The sequence below is a fragment of the Heterodontus francisci genome, chromosome 32 (genome assembly GCF_036365525.1).
Source record: "Heterodontus francisci isolate sHetFra1 chromosome 32, sHetFra1.hap1, whole genome shotgun sequence".
Lineage (NCBI taxonomy): Eukaryota > Metazoa > Chordata > Chondrichthyes > Heterodontiformes > Heterodontidae > Heterodontus > Heterodontus francisci.
The window spans coordinates 5,197,322-5,220,888 of NC_090402.1; the positions used below are offsets into that span (position 1 = coordinate 5,197,322).

A 23,567-nucleotide genomic window follows, 5' to 3' on the forward strand; every position below is an offset into this window, starting at 1 on the left:
TGGAACGATGCCTGTTCCTGAGCTTGCCCCAAAGTGGGCACATTTATCCCATCAATTAACTATTAAGTGAGAGAAGGCGTGGGCGGTGAGGGGGAATTTTAAAGTCCATACCGTGGGGGTTGGGTTGCCAACTCTCCAGGATTGTCCTGGAGTTACCAGCAATGAACAACAACAACTTGTGTTTATATAGCGCCTTTAGCGGTAAAATGTCCCAAGGTGCTTCACAAGAGTGATTATCAAAGAAGATTTTCACTCCGAGGCACCTGAGGAGATATTAGGGACAGGTGATCAAAAGCTTGTTCAAAGGAGGAGCTTTTAAAGAGCATTTGAAAGGAGGAGAGAGGCGGAGAAGTTTATGGAGGGTCAGGGAGGAGCGTGTGTGTCGCCTCCACAGAGGAAACTACCCAGAATAAACAAACAGTGGAAACACAGCTTCCTGCCGCTCTGCAAGGAATTCAATCCTGGAACACTTGGAGGAAGCACTCACTGCTCCCAGGTCACACCTTCCCGGCCCTCGACCCCTACTCACAGGGTCACCCCCTTCCTGACCTCGACCCCTACTCACAGGGTCATTCCCGACCCTCAACCACTACCCACAGGGTCACAATTCCCCTGACCCTTGACTCCTGCCCAAATGTTTGTCTCCTGCCTTTCCCTCGACCCCTGTGACCTCCCTCGCTACGGCCTCCCCACAGCAGCACAGAATTCATCCAATCCATCTCTTGGAGCTGTCCATCAAGAAGGATCAGCAACTCTGATTGGATGTTATTCTGGAGGTTTCATCACATGACCTCCCGCGTCTTACTGCCCCGCCCCCCCCAAACCCTCAAACTCCTGCCCCACACGTCCATACACATGCCGCTTTACCCAGCCAATCATCCAGCAAGCAGACCCTTTGCTACCCAATTGGATGATTCTTGATTGTCAATTGAACAGCCTCTTCTCCCTGTCTCCCACATTTCAATTGTTAACAGCAAATTTCACCCTCCGTAAACTTGAGGCCATCCAAAACTCTGCTGCCCGTGTCCTAACCCACAACAAATCCCGTTCACCCATCACCCCCTGTGCTCGCTGACCTACACAGGCTCCTTATCCAGCCACACGTCCTTGCTTTCAAATCCCTCCATGGCCTCGCCCCTCCCTATCTCTGCAATCTTCTCCAACCCCACAACCCTCCGAGATCTCTGCGCTCCTCATATCTGACCTCTTGAGCATCCCCGATTTTAATTGCTCCACCATTGACGGCCGTGCCTTCAACTGCCTGGGCCCAAAGCTCTGGAATTCCCTCCCTGAACCTCTCTGTCTTGTTTTCTCCTTTACGTTGCCCCTTAAAACCTCCCTTTTTGACCAAGCTTACGGTTGCCTGTCTTCAGATCTTTCTCTGTTGTTCAGTGTCAAATTCTGTTTGATAATCCTCCTGTAAAGTGCATTGGGACATTTTGCTGTGTTAAACACTCCACATAAATGCATGTTTTGTTGTGAGAATTTATTTTGCGGTTTTTGTATCTGATCCAATGTAGAGACAATATGTTTGACCCAGGCACTAAGCAGACTGTTTCCTCTCTCTCTCTCTCTCTCTCTGTCCAGGTGCAGTCCGGGAGATGTCGGAGACCGATGTCAGTTCAGTGACCCCTGCCTCAGCTCACCCTGCAAGAACAAGGGCATCTGCAGCTCCAGAGTGCGTGGCCAGACTGTGGACTATGCCTGTGCCTGCCAGCTGGGTTTCACAGACCGCCAATGCCTCACACCCCTCGATAATGCTTGTCTCAGCAACCCCTGCCGCAATGGGGGCAGCTGCCAACTGTTAAACAGTCTGCGGGAATACAAGTGCCGCTGCCCCCCAGGTTGGGCAGGTAGGTTCCATCCGATACGCAACAGAGGGTCCCACACACACTGACTCTCACTGGGGTAGGGGTCCCACACACACTGACTCTCACTGGAGTACGGGTTCCACACACACTGACTCTCACTGGGGACGTGTCTCGCACACACTGACTCTCACTGGGATACGGGTCCCACACACATTGACTCTCACTGGGATACGGGTCCCACACACACTGACTCTCACTGGGATAACGGGTCCCACACACACTGACTCTCACTGGGGTATGGGTCCCACACACACTGACTCTCACTGGGGTACGGGTTCCACACGCACTGACTCTCACTGGGGACGTGTCTCGCACACACTGACTCTCACTGGGATACGGGTTCCACACACAGTGACTCTCACTGGGGTACGGGTTCCACACACACTGACTCTCACTGGGGACGTGTCTCGCACACACTGACTCTCACTGGGGTACGGGTCCCACACACACTGACTCTCACTGGGATACGGGTCCCACACACACTGACTCTCACTGGGGTACGGGTTCCACACACACTGACTCTCACTGGGGACGTGTCTCGCACACACTGACTCTCACTGGGGTACGGGTCCCACACACACTGACTCTCACTGGGGTACGGGTTCCACACACACTGACTCTCACTGGGGTAGGGGTCACACACACACTGACTCTCACTGGGGTACGGGTTCCACACACACTGACTCTCACTGGGGTACAGGTCCCACACACACTGACTCTCACTGGGGTAGGGGTCCCACACACACTGACTCTCACTGGGGTACGGGTTCCACACACACTGACTCTCACTGGGGTAGGGGTCCCACACACACTGACTCTCACTGGGATACGGGTCCCACACACACTGACTCTCACTGGGGTACGGGTTCCACACACACTGACTCTCACTGCGTACGGGTCCCACACACACTGACTCTCACTGGGGTACGGGTTCCACACACACTGACTCTCACTGGGGTATGGGTTCCACACACACTGACTCTCACTGGGGTAGGGGTCACACACACACTGACTCTCACTGGGGTACGGGTTCCACACACACTGACTCTCACTGGGGTACAGGTCCCACACACACTGACTCTCACTGGGGTAGGGGTCCCACACACACTGACTCTCACTGGGGTACGGGTCCCACACACACTGACTCTCACTGGGGTACGGGTTCCACACACACTGACTCTCACTGGGTACGGGTTCCACGCACACTGACTCTCACTGGGGTACGGGTCCCACACACACTGACTCTCACTGGGGTAGGGGTCACACACACACTGACCTCTCACTGGGGTACGGGTCCCACACACACTGACTCTCACTGGGGTACGGGTTCCACACACACTGACTCTCACTGGGGTAGGGGTCACACACCACTGACCTCACTGGGGTACGGGTTCCACACACACTGACTCTCACTGGGGTACAGGTCCCACACACACTGACTCTCACTGGGGTAGGGGTCCCACACACACTGACTCTCACTGGGGTACGGGTCCCACACACACTGACTCTCACTGGGGTACGGGTTCCACACACACTGACTCTCACTGGGGTACGGGTTCCACACACACTGACTCTCACTGGGGTAGGGGTCACACACACACTGACTCTCACCGGGGTAGGGGTTCCACACACACTGACTCTCACTGGGGTACGGGTCCCACACACACTGACTCTCACTGGGGTACGGGTTCAACACACACTGACTCTCACTGGGGTACGGGTTCCACACACACTGACTCTCACTGGGGTACGGGTTCCACACACACTGACTCTCACTGGGGTACGGGTCCCACACACACTGACTCTCACCGGGGTAGGGGTCCCCACACACACTGACTCTCAATGGGGTACGGGTCCCACACACACTGACTCTCACTGGGGTACGGGTCCCACACACACTGACTCTCACTGGGGTACGGGTTCAACACACACTGACTCTCACTGGGGTAGGGGTCCCACACACACTGACTCTCACTGGGGTACGGGTCCCACACACACTGACTCTCACTGGGGTACGGGTTCAACACACACTGACTCTCACTGGGGTACGGGTTCCACACACACTGACTCTCACTGGGGTACGGGTCCCACCCACACTGACTCTCACTGGGGTACGGGTCCCACACACACTGACTCTCACTGGGGTACGGGTTCCACACACACTGACTCTCACTGGGGTACGGGTCCCACACACACTGACTCTCACTGGAGTACGGGTTCCACACACACTGACTCTCACTGGGGACGTGTCTCGCACACACTGACTCTCACTGGGATACGGGTCCCACACACATTGACTCTCACTGGGATACGGGTCCCACACACACTGACTCTCACTGGGATACGGGTCCCACACACACTGACTCTCACTGGGGTACGGGTTCCACACACACTGACTCTCACTGGGACACTATGCACCCATTCTGAACACATGTTGGTGTAGAGAGTGGGGGATTGGGAGCCATTGCATCAGTGCCATTTTCTTACTGCACAATTACTTGTCGAACTAAACAGATGCTTTACTCTGGTGCCCAGGTAAGCAGTGCCAACAAGCCGACCCTTGTGCCTCCAACCCTTGTGACAATGGTGGTCAGTGCGTGGCCTTTGAAGCTCACTACATCTGCAAATGCATGCCGGGATTCCATGGGCCAATCTGCAAACAGGATGTCAACGAGTGTGGGGTCAGCCCCACACCCTGCCGTAACGGGGGAACCTGTCTCAACCAGATCGGCTCCTATCAGTGCACCTGTCCTCCCGGGTACACCGGCCGCAGCTGTGACAGTCTCTACGTGCCCTGCTCCCCCTCACCCTGCCAGAACGGAGGGACATGTCGGCAACTGGGTGATGCCCTGTATGACTGTACCTGCCTCCCAGGTAAGTGTCTCCTTCTCTGCAACACTACAGCACCAGCCCAGGGAGCATCTGTTACAGCATGCGCAACAGTGCAGGATCGAATTGTGGGCTTTTGAGATAGAATAACAGATACCCGGGAGTCAGTTACAGACTGGATTCTAATCGAGGGGTTCGGGTGGTTTATATATAGAATAACAGATACCCGGGAGTGAGTTACAGACTGGAATCTATTCGAGGGGTTCGGGGGTTTTAAATATAGATAACAGATACCCGGGAGTGAGTTACAGACTGGTATCTAATCGAGGGGTTCGGGGGGTTTATATATAGAATAACAGATACCCGGGAGTCAGTTACAGACTGGAATCTATTCGAGGGGTTCGGGGTTTAAATATAGAATAACAGATACCCGGGAGTGAGTTACAGACTGGAATCTATTCGAGGGGTTCGGGTGGTTTATATATAGAATAACAGATACCCGGGAGTGAGTTACAGACTGGAATCTATTCGAGGGGTTCGGGTGGTTTATATATAGAATAACAGATACCCGGGAGTGAGTTACAGACTGGAATCTATTCGAGGGGTTCGGGTGGTTTATATATAGAATAACAGATACCCGGGAGTGAGTTACAGACTGGAATCTATTCGAGGGGTTCGGGTGGTTTATATATAGAATAACAGATACCCGGGAGTGAGTTACAGACTGGAATCTATTCGAGGGGTTCGGGTGGTTTATATACAGAATAACAGATACCCGGGAGTGAGTTACAGACTGGAATCTATTCGAGGGGTTCGGGTGGTTTATATATAGAATAACAGATACCCGGGAGTGAGTTACAGACTGGAATCTATTCGAGGGGTTCGGGGGTTTAAATATAGAATAACAGATACCCGGGAGTCAGTTACAGACTGGAATCTATTCGAGGGGTTCGGGGGTTTAAATATAGAATAACAGATACCCGGGAGTGAGTTACAGACTGGAATCTATTCGAGGGGTTCGGGGGTTTAAATATAGAATAACAGATACCCGGGAGTGAGTTACAGACTGGAATCTATTCGAGGGGTTCGGGTGGTTTATATATAGAATAACAGATACCCGGGAGTGAGTTACAGACTGGAATCTAATCGAGGGGTTCGGCGGGGTTTATATATAGAATAACAGATACCCGGGAGTCAGTTACAGACTGGAATCTAATCGAGGGGTTCGGGTGGTTTATATATAGAATAACAGATACCCGGGAGTGAGTTACAGACTGGAATCTAATCGAGGGGTTCGGGGGTTTAAATATAGAATAACAGATACCCGGGAGTGAGTTACTGACTGGAATCTAATCGAGGGGTTCGGGGGGGTTTATATATAGAATAACAGATACCCGGGAGTCAGTTACAGACTGGATTCTAATCGAGGGGTTCGGGGGGTTTGTATATAGAATAACAGATACCCGGGAGTCAGTTACAGAATGGAATCTAATCGAGGGGTTCGGGGGTTCATATATAGAATAACAGATACCCGGGAGTCAGTTACAGACTGGAATCTAATCGAGGGGTTCGGGGGTTCATATATAGAATAACAGATACCCGGGAGTCAGTTACAGATTGGAATCTAATCGAGGGGTTCGGGGGTTCATATATAGAATAACAGATACCCGGGAGTCAGTTACAGACTGGATTCTAAACGAGGGGTTCGGGGGGTTTGTATATAGAATAACAGATACCCGGGAGTCAGTTACAGACTGGACTCTAATCGAGGGGTTCGGGGGTTCATATATAGAATAACAGATACCCGGGAGTCAGTTACAGACTGGAATCTAATCGAGGGGTTCGGTGGTTCATATATAGAATAACAGATACCCGGGAGTCAGTTACAGACTGGAATCTAATCGAGGGGTTCGGGGGTTCATATATAGAATAACAGATACCCGGGAGTCAGTTACAGACTGGAATCTAATCGAGGGGTTCAGGGGTTCATATATAGAATAACAGATACCCGGGAGTGAGTTACAGACTGGATTCTAATCGAGGGGTTCGGGGGGTTTGTATATAGAATAACAGATACCCGGGAGTCAGTTACAGACTGGATTCTAATCGAGGGGTTCAGGGAGGTTTATATATAGAATAACAGATACCCGGGATTGAGTTACAGACTGGATTCTAATCGAGGGGTTCGGGGGTTTAAATATAGAATAACAGATACCCGGGAGTCAGTTACAGACTGGAATCTAATCGAGGGGTTCGGGGGTTCATATATAGAATAACAGATATCCGGGAGTCAGTTACAGACTGGAATCTATTCGAGGGGTTCGGGTGGTTTATATATAGAATAACAGATACCCGGGAGTGAGTTACAGACTGGAATCTATTCGAGGGGTTCGGGGGTTTAAATATAGAATAACAGATACCCGGGAGTGAGTTACAGACTGGAATCTATTCGAGGGGTTCGGGGGTTTAAATATAGAATAACAGATACCCGGGAGTGAGTTACAGACTGGAATCTATTCGAGGGGTTCGGGGGTTTAAATATAGAATAACAGATACCCGGGAGTGAGTTACAGACTGGAATCTATTCGAGGGGTTCGGGGGTTTAAATATAGAATAACAGATACCCGGGAGTGAGTTACAGACTGGAATCTATTCGAGGGGTTCGGGTGGTTTATATATAGAATAACAGATACCCGGGAGTGAGTTACAGACTGGAATCTAATCGAGGGGTTCGGGGGTTTAAATATAGAATAACAGATACCCGGGAGTCAGTTACAGACTGGAATCTATTCGAGGGGTTCGGGTGGTTTATATATAGAATAACAGATACCCGGGAGTGAGTTACTGACTGGAATCTAATCGAGGGGTTCGGCGGGGTTTATATATAGAATAACAGATACCCGGGAGTCAGTTACAGACTGGAATCTAATCGAGGGGTTCGGGGGTTTAAATATAGAATAACAGATACCCGGGAGTGAGTTACTGACTGGAATCTAATCGAGGGGTTCGGGGGGGTTTATATATAGAATAACAGATACCCGGGAGTCAGTTACAGACTGGATTCTAATCGAGGGGTTCGGGGGGTTTGTATATAGAATAACAGATACCCGGGAGTCAGTTACAGAATGGAATCTAATCGAGGGGTTCGGGGGTTCATATATAGAATAACAGATACCCGGGAGTCAGTTACAGACTGGAATCTAATCGAGGGGTTCGGGGGTTCATATATAGAATAACAGATACCCGGGAGTCAGTTACAGACTGGAATCTAATCGAGGGGTTCGGGGGTTCATATATAGAATAACAGATACCCGGGAGTCAGTTACAGACTGGATTCTAAACGAGGGGTTCGGGGGGTTTGTATATAGAATAACAGATACCCGGGAGTCAGTTACAGACTGGACTCTAATCGAGGGGTTCGGGGGTTCATATATAGAATAACAGATACCCGGGAGTCAGTTACAGACTGGAATCTAATCGAGGGGTTCGGTGGTTCATATATAGAATAACAGATACCCGGGAGTCAGTTACAGACTGGAATCTAATCGAGGGGTTCGGGGGTTCATATATAGAATAACAGATACCCGGGAGTCAGTTACAGACTGGAATCTAATCGAGGGGTTCAGGGGTTCATATATAGAATAACAGATACCCGGGAGTGAGTTACAGACTGGATTCTAATCGAGGGGTTCGGGGGGTTTGTATATAGAATAACAGATACCCGGGAGTCAGTTACAGACTGGATTCTAATCGAGGGGTTCAGGGAGGTTTATATATAGAATAACAGATACCCGGGATTGAGTTACAGACTGGATTCTAATCGAGGGGTTCGGGGGTTTAAATATAGAATAACAGATACCCGGGAGTCAGTTACAGACTGGAATCTAATCGAGGGGTTCGGGGGTTCATATATAGAATAACAGATATCCGGGAGTCAGTTACAGACTGGAATCTATTCGAGGGGTTCGGGTGGTTTATATATAGAATAACAGATACCCGGGAGTGAGTTACAGACTGGAATCTATTCGAGGGGTTCGGGGGTTTAAATATAGAATAACAGATACCCGGGAGTGAGTTACAGACTGGAATCTATTCGAGGGGTTCGGGGGTTTAAATATAGAATAACAGATACCCGGGAGTGAGTTACAGACTGGAATCTATTCGAGGGGTTCGGGGGTTTAAATATAGAATAACAGATACCCGGGAGTGAGTTACAGACTGGAATCTATTCGAGGGGTTCGGGGGTTTAAATATAGAATAACAGATACCCGGGAGTGAGTTACAGACTGGAATCTATTCGAGGGGTTCGGGTGGTTTATATATAGAATAACAGATACCCGGGAGTGAGTTACAGACTGGAATCTAATCGAGGGGTTCGGGGGTTTAAATATAGAATAACAGATACCCGGGAGTCAGTTACAGACTGGAATCTATTCGAGGGGTTCGGGTGGTTTATATATAGAATAACAGATACCCGGGAGTGAGTTACTGACTGGAATCTAATCGAGGGGTTCGGCGGGGTTTATATATAGAATAACAGATACCCGGGAGTCAGTTACAGACTGGAATCTAATCGAGGGGTTCGGGGGTTTAAATATAGAATAACAGATACCCGGGAGTGAGTTACTGACTGGAATCTAATCGAGGGGTTCGGGGGGGTTTATATATGGAATAACAGATACCCGATGGTGAGTTACAGACTGGAATCTAATCGAGGGGTTCGGGGGTTTAAATATAGAATAACAGATACCCGGGAGTGAGTTACTGACTGGAATCTAATCGAGGGGTTCGGGGGGGTTTATATATAGAATAACAGATACCCGGGAGTCAGTTACAGACTGGATTCTAATCGAGGGGTTCGGGGGGTTTGTATATAGAATAACAGATACCCGGGAGTCAGTTACAGAATGGAATCTAATCGAGGGGTTCGGGGGTTCATATATAGAATAACAGATACCCGGGAGTCAGTTACAGACTGGAATCTAATCGAGGGGTTCGGGGGTTCATATATAGAATAACAGATACCCGGGAGTCAGTTACAGACTGGAATCTAATCGAGGGATTCGGGGGTTCATATATAGAATAACAGATACCCGGGAGTCAGTTACAGACTGGATTCTAATCGAGGGGTTCGGGGGGTTTGTATATAGAATAACAGATACCCGGGAGTCAGTTACAGACTGGACTCTAATCGAGGGGTTCGGGGGTTCATATATAGAATAACAGATACCCGGGAGTCAGTTACAGACTGGAATCTAATCGAGGAGTTCGGGGGTTCATATATAGAATAACAGATACCCGGGAGTCAGTTACAGACTGGAATCTAATCGAGGGGTTCGGGGGTTCATATATAGAATAACAGATACCCGGGAGTCAGTTACAGACTGGAATCTAATCGAGGGGTTCAGGGGTTCATATATAGAATAACAGATACCCGGGAGTGAGTTACAGACTGGATTCTAATCGAGGGGTTCGGGGGGTTTGTATATAGAATAACAGATACCCGGGAGTGATTTACAGACTGGATTCTAATCGAGGGGTTCAGGGAGGTTTATATATAGAATAACAGATACCCGGGATTGAGTTACAGACTGGATTCTAATCGAGGGGTTCGGGGGTTTAAATATAGAATAACAGATACCCGGGAGTCAGTTGCAGACTGGAATCTAATCGAGGGGTTCGGGGGTTCATATATAGAATAACAGATACCCGGGAGTCAGTTACAGACTGGATTCTAATCGAGGGGTTCGGGGGGTTTGTATATAGAATAACAGATACCCGGGAGTCAGTTACAGACTGGATTCTAATCCAGGGGTTCGGGGGGTTTGTATATAGAATAACAGATACCCGGGAGTGATTTACAGACTGGATTCTAATCGAGGGGTTCAGGGAGGTTTATATATAGAATAACAGATACCCGGGATTGAGTTACAGACTGGATTCTAATCGAGGGGTTCGGGGGTTTAAATATAGAATAACAGATACCCGGGAGTCAGTTGCAGACTGGAATCTAATCGAGGGGTTCGGGGGTTCATATATAGAATAACAGATACCCGGGAGTCAGTTACAGACTGGATTCTAATCGAGGGGTTCGGGGGGTTTGTATATAGAATAACAGATACCCGGGAGTCAGTTACAGACTGGATTCTAATCGAGGGGTTCAGGGAGGTTTATATATAGAATAACAGATACCCGGGATTGAGTTACAGACTGGATTCTAATCGAGGGGTTCGGGGGTTTATATATAGAATAACAGATACCCGGGAGTCAGTTACAGACTGGATTCTAATCGAGGGGTTCGGGGGGTTTGTATATAGAATAACAGATACCCGGGAGTCAGTTACAGACTGGATTCTAATCGAGGGGTTCGGGGGGTTTATATATAGAATAACAGATACCCGGGAGTGAGTTACAGACTGGAATCCAGTCGAGGGGTTCGGGGGGGTTTATATATAGAATAACAGATACCCGGGAGTCAATTACAGACTGGATTCTAATCGAGGGATTCAGGGAGGTTTATATATAGAATAACAGATACCCGGGATTGAGTTACAGACTGGATTCTAATCGAGGGGTTCGGGGGTTCATATATAGAATAACAGATACCCGGGAGTCAGTTACAGACTGGAATCTAATCGAGGGGTTCGGGGGTTCATATATAGAATAACAGATACCCGGGAGTCAGTTACAGACTGGATTCTAATCGAGGGGTTCAGGGAGGTTTATATATAGAATAACAGATACCCGGGATTGAGTTACAGACTGGATTCTAATCGAGGGGTTCGGGGGTTTATATATAGAATAACAGATACACGGGAGTCAGTTACAGACTGGATTCTAATCGAGGGGTTCGGGGGGTTTGTATATAGAATAACAGATACCCGGGAGTCAGTTACAGACTGGATTCTAATCGAGGGGTTCGGGGGGTTTATATATAGAATAACAGATACCCGGGAGTGATTTACAGACTGGAATCCAGTCGAGGGGTTCGGGGGGGTTTATATATAGAATAACAGATACCCGGGAGTCAATTACAGACTGGATTCTAATCGAGGGGTTCAGGGTGGTTTATATATAGAATAACAGATACCCGGGATTGAGTTACAGACTGGATTCTAATCGAGGGGCTCGGGGGGTTTATATATAGAATAACAGATACCCGGGAGTGAGTTACAGACTGGAATCTAATCGAGGGGTTCGGGGGGTTTATATATAGAATAACAGATACCCGGGAGTCAGTTACAGACTGGATTCTAATCGAGGGGTTCAGGGAGGTTTATATATAGAATGACAGATACCCGGGATTGGGTTACAGACTGGATTCTAATCGAGGGGTTCGGGGGGTTTATATATAGAATAACAGATATCCGGGAGTGAGTTACAGACTGGACTCTAATCGAGGGGTTCGGGGGGGTTTATATATAGAATAACAGATACCCGGGAGTCAGTTACAGACTGGATTCTAATCGAGGGGTTCAGGGAGGTTTATATATAGAATAACAGATACCCGGGATTGAGTTACAGACTGGATTCTAATCGAGGGGTTCGGGGGGTTTATATATAGAATAACAGATACCCGGGAGTGAGTTACAGACTGGAATCTAATCGAGGGGCTCGGGGAGGTTTATATATAGAATAACAGATACCCGGGAGTGAGTTACAGACTGGAATCTAATCGAGGGGTTCGGGGGGTTTATATATCGAATGACAGATACCCGGGAGTGAGTTACAGACTGGAATCTAATTGAGGGGTTCAGGGGTTTATATATAGAATAACAGATACCCGGGAGTGAGTTACAGACTGGAATCTAATCGAGGGGTTCGGGGGGTTTATATATAGAATGACAGATACCCGGGAGTGAGTTACAGACTGGAATCTAATCGAGGGGCTCGGGGAGGTTTATATATAGAATAACAGATACCTGGGAGTGAGTTACAGACTGGAATCTAATCGAGGGGTTCGGGGGGTTTATATCTAGAATGACAGATACCCGGGAGTGAGTTACAGACTGGATTCTAATCGAGGGGTTCGGGGGGTTTATATATAGATTAACAGATACCCGGGAGTGAGTTACACACTGAATTCTAATCGAGGGGTTCGGGGGATTTAGATATAGAATAACAGATACCCGGGAGTGAGTTACAGACTGGAATCTAATCGAGGGGTTCAGGGCGTTTATATATAGAATAACAGATACCAGGGAGTGAGTTACAGACTGGAATCTAATCGAGGGGTTCGGGGTGTTTATATATAGAATAACAGATACCCGGATGTGAGTTACAAACTGGAATCTAATTGAGGGGTTCGGGGGGATTTATATATAGAATAACAGATACCCGGGAGTTAGTTACAGACTGGAATCTAATCGAGGGGTTTGGGGGTTTATATACAGAATAACAGATACCCGGGAGTGAGTTCCAGACTGGAATCTAATATCGGGGTTCAGGGGTTTATATATAGAATAACAGTTACCCGGGAGTGATTTATAGACTGGAATCTAATCGAGGGGTTCGGGGGGTTTATATATAGAATGACAGATACCCGGGAGTGAGTTACAGACTGGATTCTAATCGAGGGGTTCGTGGGGTTTATATATAGATTAACAGATACCCGGGAGTGAGTTACACACTGAATTCTAATCGAGGGGTTCGGGGGGTTTAGATATAGAATAACAGATACCCGGGAGTGAGTTACAGACTGGAATCTAATCGAGGGGTTCGGGGGTTTATATATAGAATAACAGATACCCGGGAGTCAGTTACAGACTGGATTCTAATCGAGGGGTTCAGGGAGGTTTATATATAGAATGACAGATACCCGGGATTGAGTTACAGACTGGATTCTAATCGAGGGGTTCGGGGGGTTTATATATAGAATAACAGATACCCGGGAGTGAGTTACAGACTGGAATCTAATCGAGGGGTTCGGGGGGTTTATATATAGAATGACAGATACCCGGGAGTGAGTTACAGACTGGAATCTAATTGAGGGGTTCAGGGGTTTATATATAGAATAACAGTTACCCGGGAGTGATTTACAGTCTGGAATCTAATCGAGGGGTTCGGGGGGTTTATATATAGAATGACAGATACCCGGGAGTGAGTTACAGACTGGATTCTAATCGAGGGGTTCGGGGGGTTTATATATAGATTAACAGATACCCGGGAGTGAGTTACACACTGAATTCTAATCGAGGGGTTCGGGGGGTTTAGATATAGAATAACAGATACCCGGGAGTGAGTTACAGACTGGAATCTAATCGAGGGGTTCAGGGCGTTTATATATAGAATAACAGATACCAGGGAGTGAGTTACAGACTGGAATCTAATCGAGGGGTTCGGGGTGTTTATATATAGAATAACAGATACCCGGATGTGAGTTACAAACTGGAATCTAATTGAGGGGTTCGGGGGGATTTATATATAGAATAACAGATACCCGGGAGTTAGTTACAGACTGGAATCTAATCGAGGGGTTTGGGGGTTTATATACAGAATAACAGATACCCGGGAGTGAGTTACAGACTGGAATCTAATTGAGGGGTTCGGGGGGGGGTTTACGTATAGAATAACAGATACCCGGGAGTGAGTTACAGACTGGAATCTAATCGAGGGGTTTGGGGGTTTATATATAGAATAACAGATACCCGGGAGTGAGTTACAGACTGGAATCTAATCGAGGGGTTCGGGGGGTTTATATATAGAATAACAGATACCCGGGAGTGAGTTACAGACTGGAATCTAATCGAGGGGTTTGGGGGGATTTATATATAGAATAACAGATACCCGGGAGTGAGTTACAGACTGGAATCTAATTGAGGGGTTCGGGGGGATTTATATATAGTATAACAGATACCCGGGAGTGAGTTACAGACTGGAATCTAATTGAGGGGTTCGGGGGGATTTTTTATAGAATAACAGATACCCGGGAGTGAGTTACAGACTGGAATCTAATTGAGGGGTTCGGGGGGATTTATATATAGAATAACAGATACCCGGGAGTGAGTTACAGACTGGATTCTAATCGAGGGGTTCGGGTGGTTTATATATAGAATAACAGATACCCGGATGTGAGTTACAGACTGGATTCTAATCGAGGGGTTCGGGTGGTTTATATATAGAATAACAGATACCCGGGAGTGAGTTACAGACTGGAATCTATTCGAGGGGTTCGGGGGTTTAAATATAGAATAACAGATACCCGGGAGTGAGTTACAGACTGGAATCTATTCGAGGGGTTCGGGTGGTTTATATATAGAATAACAGATACCCGGGAGTGAGTTACAGACTGGAATCTAATCGAGGGGTTCGGGGGTTTAAATATAGAATAACAGATACCCGGGAGTCAGTTACAGACTGGAATCTATTCGAGGGGTTCGGGTGGTTTATATATAGAATAACAGATACCCGGGAGTGAGTTACTGACTGGAATCTAATCGAGGGGTTCGGCGGGGTTTATATATAGAATAACAGATACCCGGGAGTCAGTTACAGACTGGAATCTAATCGAGGGGTTCGGGGGTTTAAATATAGAATAACAGATACCCGGGAGTGAGTTACTGACTGGAATCTAATCGAGGGGTTCGGGGGGGTTTATATATGGAATAACAGATACCCGATGGTGAGTTACAGACTGGAATCTAATCGAGGGGTTCGGGGGTTTAAATATAGAATAACAGATACCCGGGAGTGAGTTACTGACTGGAATCTAATCGAGGGGTTCGGGGGGGTTTATATATAGAATAACAGATACCCGGGAGTCAGTTACAGACTGGATTCTAATCGAGGGGTTCGGGGGGTTTGTATATAGAATAACAGATACCCGGGAGTCAGTTACAGAATGGAATCTAATCGAGGGGTTCGGGGGTTCATATATAGAATAACAGATACCCGGGAGTCAGTTACAGACTGGAATCTAATCGAGGGGTTCGGGGGTTCATATATAGAATAACAGATACCCGGGAGTCAGTTACAGACTGGAATCTAATCGAGGGATTCGGGGGTTCATATATAGAATAACAGATACCCGGGAGTCAGTTACAGACTGGATTCTAATCGAGGGGTTCGGGGGGTTTGTATATAGAATAACAGATACCCGGGAGTCAGTTACAGACTGGACTCTAATCGAGGGGTTCGGGGGTTCATATATAGAATAACAGATACCCGGGAGTCAGTTACAGACTGGAATCTAATCGAGGAGTTCGGGGGTTCATATATAGAATAACAGATACCCGGGAGTCAGTTACAGACTGGAATCTAATCGAGGGGTTCGGGGGTTCATATATAGAATAACAGATACCCGGGAGTCAGTTACAGACTGGAATCTAATCGAGGGGTTCAGGGGTTCATATATAGAATAACAGATACCCGGGAGTGAGTTACAGACTGGATTCTAATCGAGGGGTTCGGGGGGTTTGTATATAGAATAACAGATACCCGGGAGTGATTTACAGACTGGATTCTAATCGAGGGGTTCAGGGAGGTTTATATATAGAATAACAGATACCCGGGATTGAGTTACAGACTGGATTCTAATCGAGGGGTTCGGGGGTTTAAATATAGAATAACAGATACCCGGGAGTCAGTTGCAGACTGGAATCTAATCGAGGGGTTCGGGGGTTCATATATAGAATAACAGATACCCGGGAGTCAGTTACAGACTGGATTCTAATCGAGGGGTTCGGGGGGTTTGTATATAGAATAACAGATACCCGGGAGTCAGTTACAGACTGGATTCTAATCCAGGGGTTCGGGGGGTTTGTATATAGAATAACAGATACCCGGGAGTGATTTACAGACTGGATTCTAATCGAGGGGTTCAGGGAGGTTTATATATAGAATAACAGATACCCGGGATTGAGTTACAGACTGGATTCTAATCGAGGGGTTCGGGGGTTTAAATATAGAATAACAGATACCCGGGAGTCAGTTGCAGACTGGAATCTAATCGAGGGGTTCGGGGGTTCATATATAGAATAACAGATACCCGGGAGTCAGTTACAGACTGGATTCTAATCGAGGGGTTCGGGGGGTTTGTATATAGAATAACAGATACCCGGGAGTCAGTTACAGACTGGATTCTAATCGAGGGGTTCAGGGAGGTTTATATATAGAATAACAGATACCCGGGATTGAGTTACAGACTGGATTCTAATCGAGGGGTTCGGGGGTTTATATATAGAATAACAGATACCCGGGAGTCAGTTACAGACTGGATTCTAATCGAGGGGTTCGGGGGGTTTGTATATAGAATAACAGATACCCGGGAGTCAGTTACAGACTGGATTCTAATCGAGGGGTTCGGGGGGTTTATATATAGAATAACAGATACCCGGGAGTGAGTTACAGACTGGAATCCAGTCGAGGGGTTCGGGGGGGTTTATATATAGAATAACAGATACCCGGGAGTCAATTACAGACTGGATTCTAATCGAGGGATTCAGGGAGGTTTATATATAGAATAACAGATACCCGGGATTGAGTTACAGACTGGATTCTAATCGAGGGGTTCGGGGGTTCATATATAGAATAACAGATACCCGGGAGTCAGTTACAGACTGGAATCTAATCGAGGGGTTCGGGGGTTCATATATAGAATAACAGATACCCGGGAGTCAGTTACAGACTGGATTCTAATCGAGGGGTTCAGGGAGGTTTATATATAGAATAACAGATACCCGGGATTGAGTTACAGACTGGATTCTAATCGAGGGGTTCGGGGGTTTATATATAGAATAACAGATACACGGGAGTCAGTTACAGACTGGATTCTAATCGAGGGGTTCGGGGGGTTTGTATATAGAATAACAGATACCCGGGAGTCAGTTACAGACTGGATTCTAATCGAGGGGTTCGGGGGGTTTATATATAGAATAACAGATACCCGGGAGTGATTTACAGACTGGAATCCAGTCGAGGGGTTCGGGGGGGTTTATATATAGAATAACAGATACCCGGGAGTCAATTACAGACTGGATTCTAATCGAGGGGTTCAGGGTGGTTTATATATAGAATAACAGATACCCGGGATTGAGTTACAGACTGGATTCTAATCGAGGGGCTCGGGGGGTTTATATATAGAATAACAGATACCCGGGAGTGAGTTACAGACTGGAATCTAATCGAGGGGTTCGGGGGGTTTATATATAGAATAACAGATACCCGGGAGTCAGTTACAGACTGGATTCTAATCGAGGGGTTCAGGGAGGTTTATATATAGAATGACAGATACCCGGGATTGGGTTACAGACTGGATTCTAATCGAGGGGTTCGGGGGGTTTATATATAGAATAACAGATATCCGGGAGTGAGTTACAGACTGGACTCTAATCGAGGGGTTCGGGGGGGTTTATATATAGAATAACAGATACCCGGGAGTCAGTTACAGACTGGATTCTAATCGAGGGGTTCAGGGAGGTTTATATATAGAATAACAGATACCCGGGATTGAGTTACAGACTGGATTCTAATCGAGGGGTTCGGGGGGTTTATATATAGAATAACAGATACCCGGGAGTGAGTTACAGACTGGAATCTAATCGAGGGGCTCGGGGAGGTTTATATATAGAATAACAGATACCCGGGAGTGAGTTACAGACTGGAATCTAATCGAGGGGTTCGGGGGGTTTATATATCGAATGACAGATACCCGGGAGTGAGTTACAGACTGGAATCTAATTGAGGGGTTCAGGGGTTTATATATAGAATAACAGATACCCGGGAGTGAGTTACAGACTGGAATCTAATCGAGGGGTTCGGGGGGTTTATATATAGAATGACAGATACCCGGGAGTGAGTTACAGACTGGAATCTAATCGAGGGGCTCGGGGAGGTTTATATATAGAATAACAGATACCTGGGAGTGAGTTACAGACTGGAATCTAATCGAGGGGTTCGGGGGGTTTATATCTAGAATGACAGATACCCGGGAGTGAGTTACAGACTGGATTCTAATCGAGGGGTTCGGGGGGTTTATATATAGATTAACAGATACCCGGGAGTGAGTTACACACTGAATTCTAATCGAGGGGTTCGGGGGATTTAGATATAGAATAACAGATACCCGGGAGTGAGTTACAGACTGGAATCTAATCGAGGGGTTCAGGGCGTTTATATATAGAATAACAGATACCAGGGAGTGAGTTACAGACTGGAATCTAATCGAGGGGTTCGGGGTGTTTATATATAGAATAACAGATACCCGGATGTGAGTTACAAACTGGAATCTAATTGAGGGGTTCGGGGGGATTTATATATAGAATAACAGATACCCGGGAGTTAGTTACAGACTGGAATCTAATCGAGGGGTTTGGGGGTTTATATACAGAATAACAGATACCCGGGAGTGAGTTCCAGACTGGAATCTAATATCGGGGTTCAGGGGTTTATATATAGAATAACAGTTACCCGGGAGTGATTTATAGACTGGAATCTAATCGAGGGGTTCGGGGGGTTTATATATAGAATGACAGATACCCGGGAGTGAGTTACAGACTGGATTCTAATCGAGGGGTTCGTGGGGTTTATATATAGATTAACAGATACCCGGGAGTGAGTTACACACTGAATTCTAATCGAGGGGTTCGGGGGGTTTAGATATAGAATAACAGATACCCGGGAGTGAGTTACAGACTGGAATCTAATCGAGGGGTTCGGGGGTTTATATATAGAATAACAGATACCCGGGAGTCAGTTACAGACTGGATTCTAATCGAGGGGTTCAGGGAGGTTTATATATAGAATGACAGATACCCGGGATTGAGTTACAGACTGGATTCTAATCGAGGGGTTCGGGGGGTTTATATATAGAATAACAGATACCCGGGAGTGAGTTACAGACTGGAATCTAATCGAGGGGTTCGGGGGGTTTATATATAGAATGACAGATACCCGGGAGTGAGTTACAGACTGGAATCTAATTGAGGGGTTCAGGGGTTTATATATAGAATAACAGTTACCCGGGAGTGATTTACAGTCTGGAATCTAATCGAGGGGTTCGGGGGGTTTATATATAGAATGACAGATACCCGGGAGTGAGTTACAGACTGGATTCTAATCGAGGGGTTCGGGGGGTTTATATATAGATTAACAGATACCCGGGAGTGAGTTACACACTGAATTCTAATCGAGGGGTTCGGGGGGTTTAGATATAGAATAACAGATACCCGGGAGTGAGTTACAGACTGGAATCTAATCGAGGGGTTCAGGGAGGTTTATATATAGAATGACAGATACCCGGGATTGAGTTACAGACTGGATTCTAATCGAGGGGTTCGGGGGGTTTATATATAGAATAACAGATACCCGGGAGTGAGTTACAGACTGGAATCTAATCGAGGGGTTCGGGGGGTTTATATATAGAATGACAGATACCCGGGAGTGAGTTACAGACTGGAATCTAATTGAGGGGTTCAGGGGTTTATATATAGAATAACAGTTACCCGGGAGTGATTTACAGTCTGGAATCTAATCGAGGGGTTCGGGGGGTTTATATATAGAATGACAGATACCCGGGAGTGAGTTACAGACTGGATTCTAATCGAGGGGTTCGGGGGGTTTATATATAGATTAACAGATACCCGGGAGTGAGTTACACACTGAATTCTAATCGAGGGGTTCGGGGGGTTTAGATATAGAATAACAGATACCCGGGAGTGAGTTACAGACTGGAATCTAATCGAGGGGTTCAGGGCGTTTATATATAGAATAACAGATACCAGGGAGTGAGTTACAGACTGGAATCTAATCGAGGGGTTCGGGGTGTTTATATATAGAATAACAGATACCCGGATGTGAGTTACAAACTGGAATCTAATTGAGGGGTTCGGGGGGATTTATATATAGAATAACAGATACCCGGGAGTTAGTTACAGACTGGAATCTAATCGAGGGGTTTGGGGGTTTATATACAGAATAACAGATACCCGGGAGTGAGTTACAGACTGGAATCTAATTGAGGGGTTCGGGGGGGGGTTTACGTATAGAATAACAGATACCCGGGAGTGAGTTACAGACTGGAATCTAATCGAGGGGTTTGGGGGTTTATATATAGAATAACAGATACCCGGGAGTGAGTTACAGACTGGAATCTAATCGAGGGGTTCGGGGGGTTTATATATAGAATAACAGATACCCGGGAGTGAGTTACAGACTGGAATCTAATCGAGGGGTTTGGGGGGATTTATATATAGAATAACAGATACCCGGGAGTGAGTTACAGACTGGAATCTAATTGAGGGGTTCGGGGGGATTTATATATAGTATAACAGATACCCGGGAGTGAGTTACAGACTGGAATCTAATTGAGGGGTTCGGGGGGATTTATATATAGAATAACAGATACCCGGGAGTGAGTTACAGACTGGAATCTAATTGAGGGGTTCGGGGGGATTTATATATAGAATAACAGATACCCGGGAGTGAGTTACAGACTGGATTCTAATCGAGGGGTTCGGGTGGTTTATATATAGAATAACAGATACCCGGATGTGAGTTACAGACTGGATTCTAATCGAGGGGTTCGGGTGGTTTATATATAGAATAACAGATACCCGGATGTGAGTTACAGCCTGGAATCTAATTGAGGGGTTCGGAGGGATATATAAATAGAATAACAGATACCCGGGAGTGAGATACAGATTGGAATCTAATCGAGGGGTTCGGGGTGGTTTATATGTAGAATAACATACCCGGGAGTGAGATACAGACTGGAATCTAATCGAGGGGTTGGGGGGGTTTATATATAGAATGACAGATACCCGGGAGTGAGTTACAGACTGGATTCTAATCGAGGGGTTCAGGGAGGTTTATATATAGAATAACAGATACCCGAGAGTGAGATACAGACTGGAATCTAATTGAGGGGTTCGGGGGGGTTTATATATAGAATAACAGATACCCGGGAGTGAGTTACAGACTGGAATCTAATTGAGGGGTTCGGGGGGGTTTATATATAGAATAACAGATACCCGGGAGTGAGTTACAGACTGGAATCTAATTGAGGGGTTCGGGGGGTGTTTCTATATAGAATAACAGATACCCGGGAGTGAGTTACAGACTGGAATCTAATTGAGGGGTTCGGGGGGTGTTTGTATATAGAATAACAGATACCCGGGAGTGAGTTACAGACTGGAATCTAATTGAGGGGTTCGGGGTGGTTTATATATAGAATAACAGATACCCGGGAGTGAGTTACAGACTGGAATCTAATTGAGGGGTTCGGGGGGATTTATATATAGAATAACAGATACCCGGGAGTGAGTTACAGACTGGAATCTAATTGAGGGGTTCGGGGGGATTTATATATAGAATAACAGATACCCGGATGTGAGTTACAGACTGGAATCTAATTGAGGGGTTCGGGGGGATTTATATATAGAATAACAGATACCCGGGAGTGAGTTACAGACTGGAATCTAATTGAGGGGTTCGGGGGGTGTTTGTATATAGAATAACAGATACCCGGGAGTGAGTTACAGACTGGAATCTAATTGAGGGGTTCGGGGGGATTTATATATAGTATAACAGATACCCGGGAGTGAGTTACAGACTGGAATCTAATTGAGGGGTTCGGGGTGTTTATATATAGAATAACAGATACCCGGGAGTGAGTTACAGACTGGAATCTAATCGAGGGGTTCGGGGGGGTTTATATATAGAATAACAGATACCCGGGAGTCAGTTACAGACTGGATTCTAATCGAGGGGTTCAGGGAGGTTTATATATAGAATAACAGATACCCGGGATTGAGTTACAGACTGGATTCTAATCGAGGGGTTCGGGGGGTTTATATATAGAATAACAGATACCCGGGACTGAGTTACAGACTGGAATCTAATCGAGGGGTTCGGGGGGTTTATATATAGAATAACAGATACCCGGGAGTCAGTTACAGACTGGATTCTAATCGAGGGGTTCAGGGAGGTTTATATATAGAATGACAGATACCCGGGATTGAGTTACAGACTGGATTCTAATCGAGGGGTTCGGGGGGTTTATATATAGAATAACAGATACCCGGGAGTGAGTTACAGACTGGAATCTAATCGAGGTGTTCGGGGGATTTATATATAGAATGACAGATACCCGGGAGTGAGTTACAGACTGGAATCTAATCGAGGGGCTCGGGGAGGTTTATATATAGAATAACAGATACCCGGGAGTGAGTTACAGACTGGAATCTAATCGAGGGGTTCGGGGGGTTTATATATAGAATGACAGATACCCGGGAGTGAGTTACAGACTGGAATCTAATTGAGGGGTTCAGGGGTTTATATATAGAATAACAGTTACCCGGGAGTGATTTACAGACTGGAATCTAATCGAGGGGTTCGGGGGGTTTATATATAGAATGACAGATACCCGGGAGTGAGTTACAGACTGGATTCTAATCGAGGGGTTCGGGGGGTTTATATATAGATTAACAGATACCCGGGAGTGAGTTACACACTGAATTCTAATCGAGGGGTTCGGGGGGTTTAGATATAGAATAACAGATACCCGGGAGTGAGTTACAGACTGGAATCTAATCGAGGGGTTCGGGGGGTTTATATATAGAATAACAGATACCCGGGAGTCAGTTACAGACTGGATTCTAATCGAGGGGTTCAGGGAGGTTTATATATAGAATGACAGATACCCGGGATTGAGTTACAGACTGGATTCTAATCGAGGGGTTCGGGGGGTTTATATATAGAATAACAGATACCCGGGAGTGAGTTACAGACTGGAATCTAATCGAGGGGTGCGGGGGGTTTATATATAGAATGACAGATACCCGGGAGTGAGTTACAGACTGGAATCTAATCGAGGGGCTCGGGGAGGTTTATATATAGAATAACAGATACCCGGGAGTGAGTTACAGACTG

General features: G+C 46.6%; 1 protein-coding gene across 2 annotated transcripts in view; it reads left to right on the forward strand.

Moving 5' to 3' along the window:
• Window positions 1–23,567, forward strand: part of LOC137347564 (neurogenic locus notch homolog protein 1-like) — a 154,572-nt gene that overhangs the window by 37,916 nt on the left and 93,089 nt on the right. For both annotated transcript variants that reach the window (XM_068012052.1, XM_068012053.1), the window contains exons 3-4: window positions 1,588–1,853; window positions 4,407–4,745. In XM_068012052.1, the coding sequence (XP_067868153.1) occupies window positions 1,588–1,853; window positions 4,407–4,745 (605 nt within the window). The remainder of the gene's footprint in view (window positions 1–1,587; window positions 1,854–4,406; window positions 4,746–23,567) is intronic.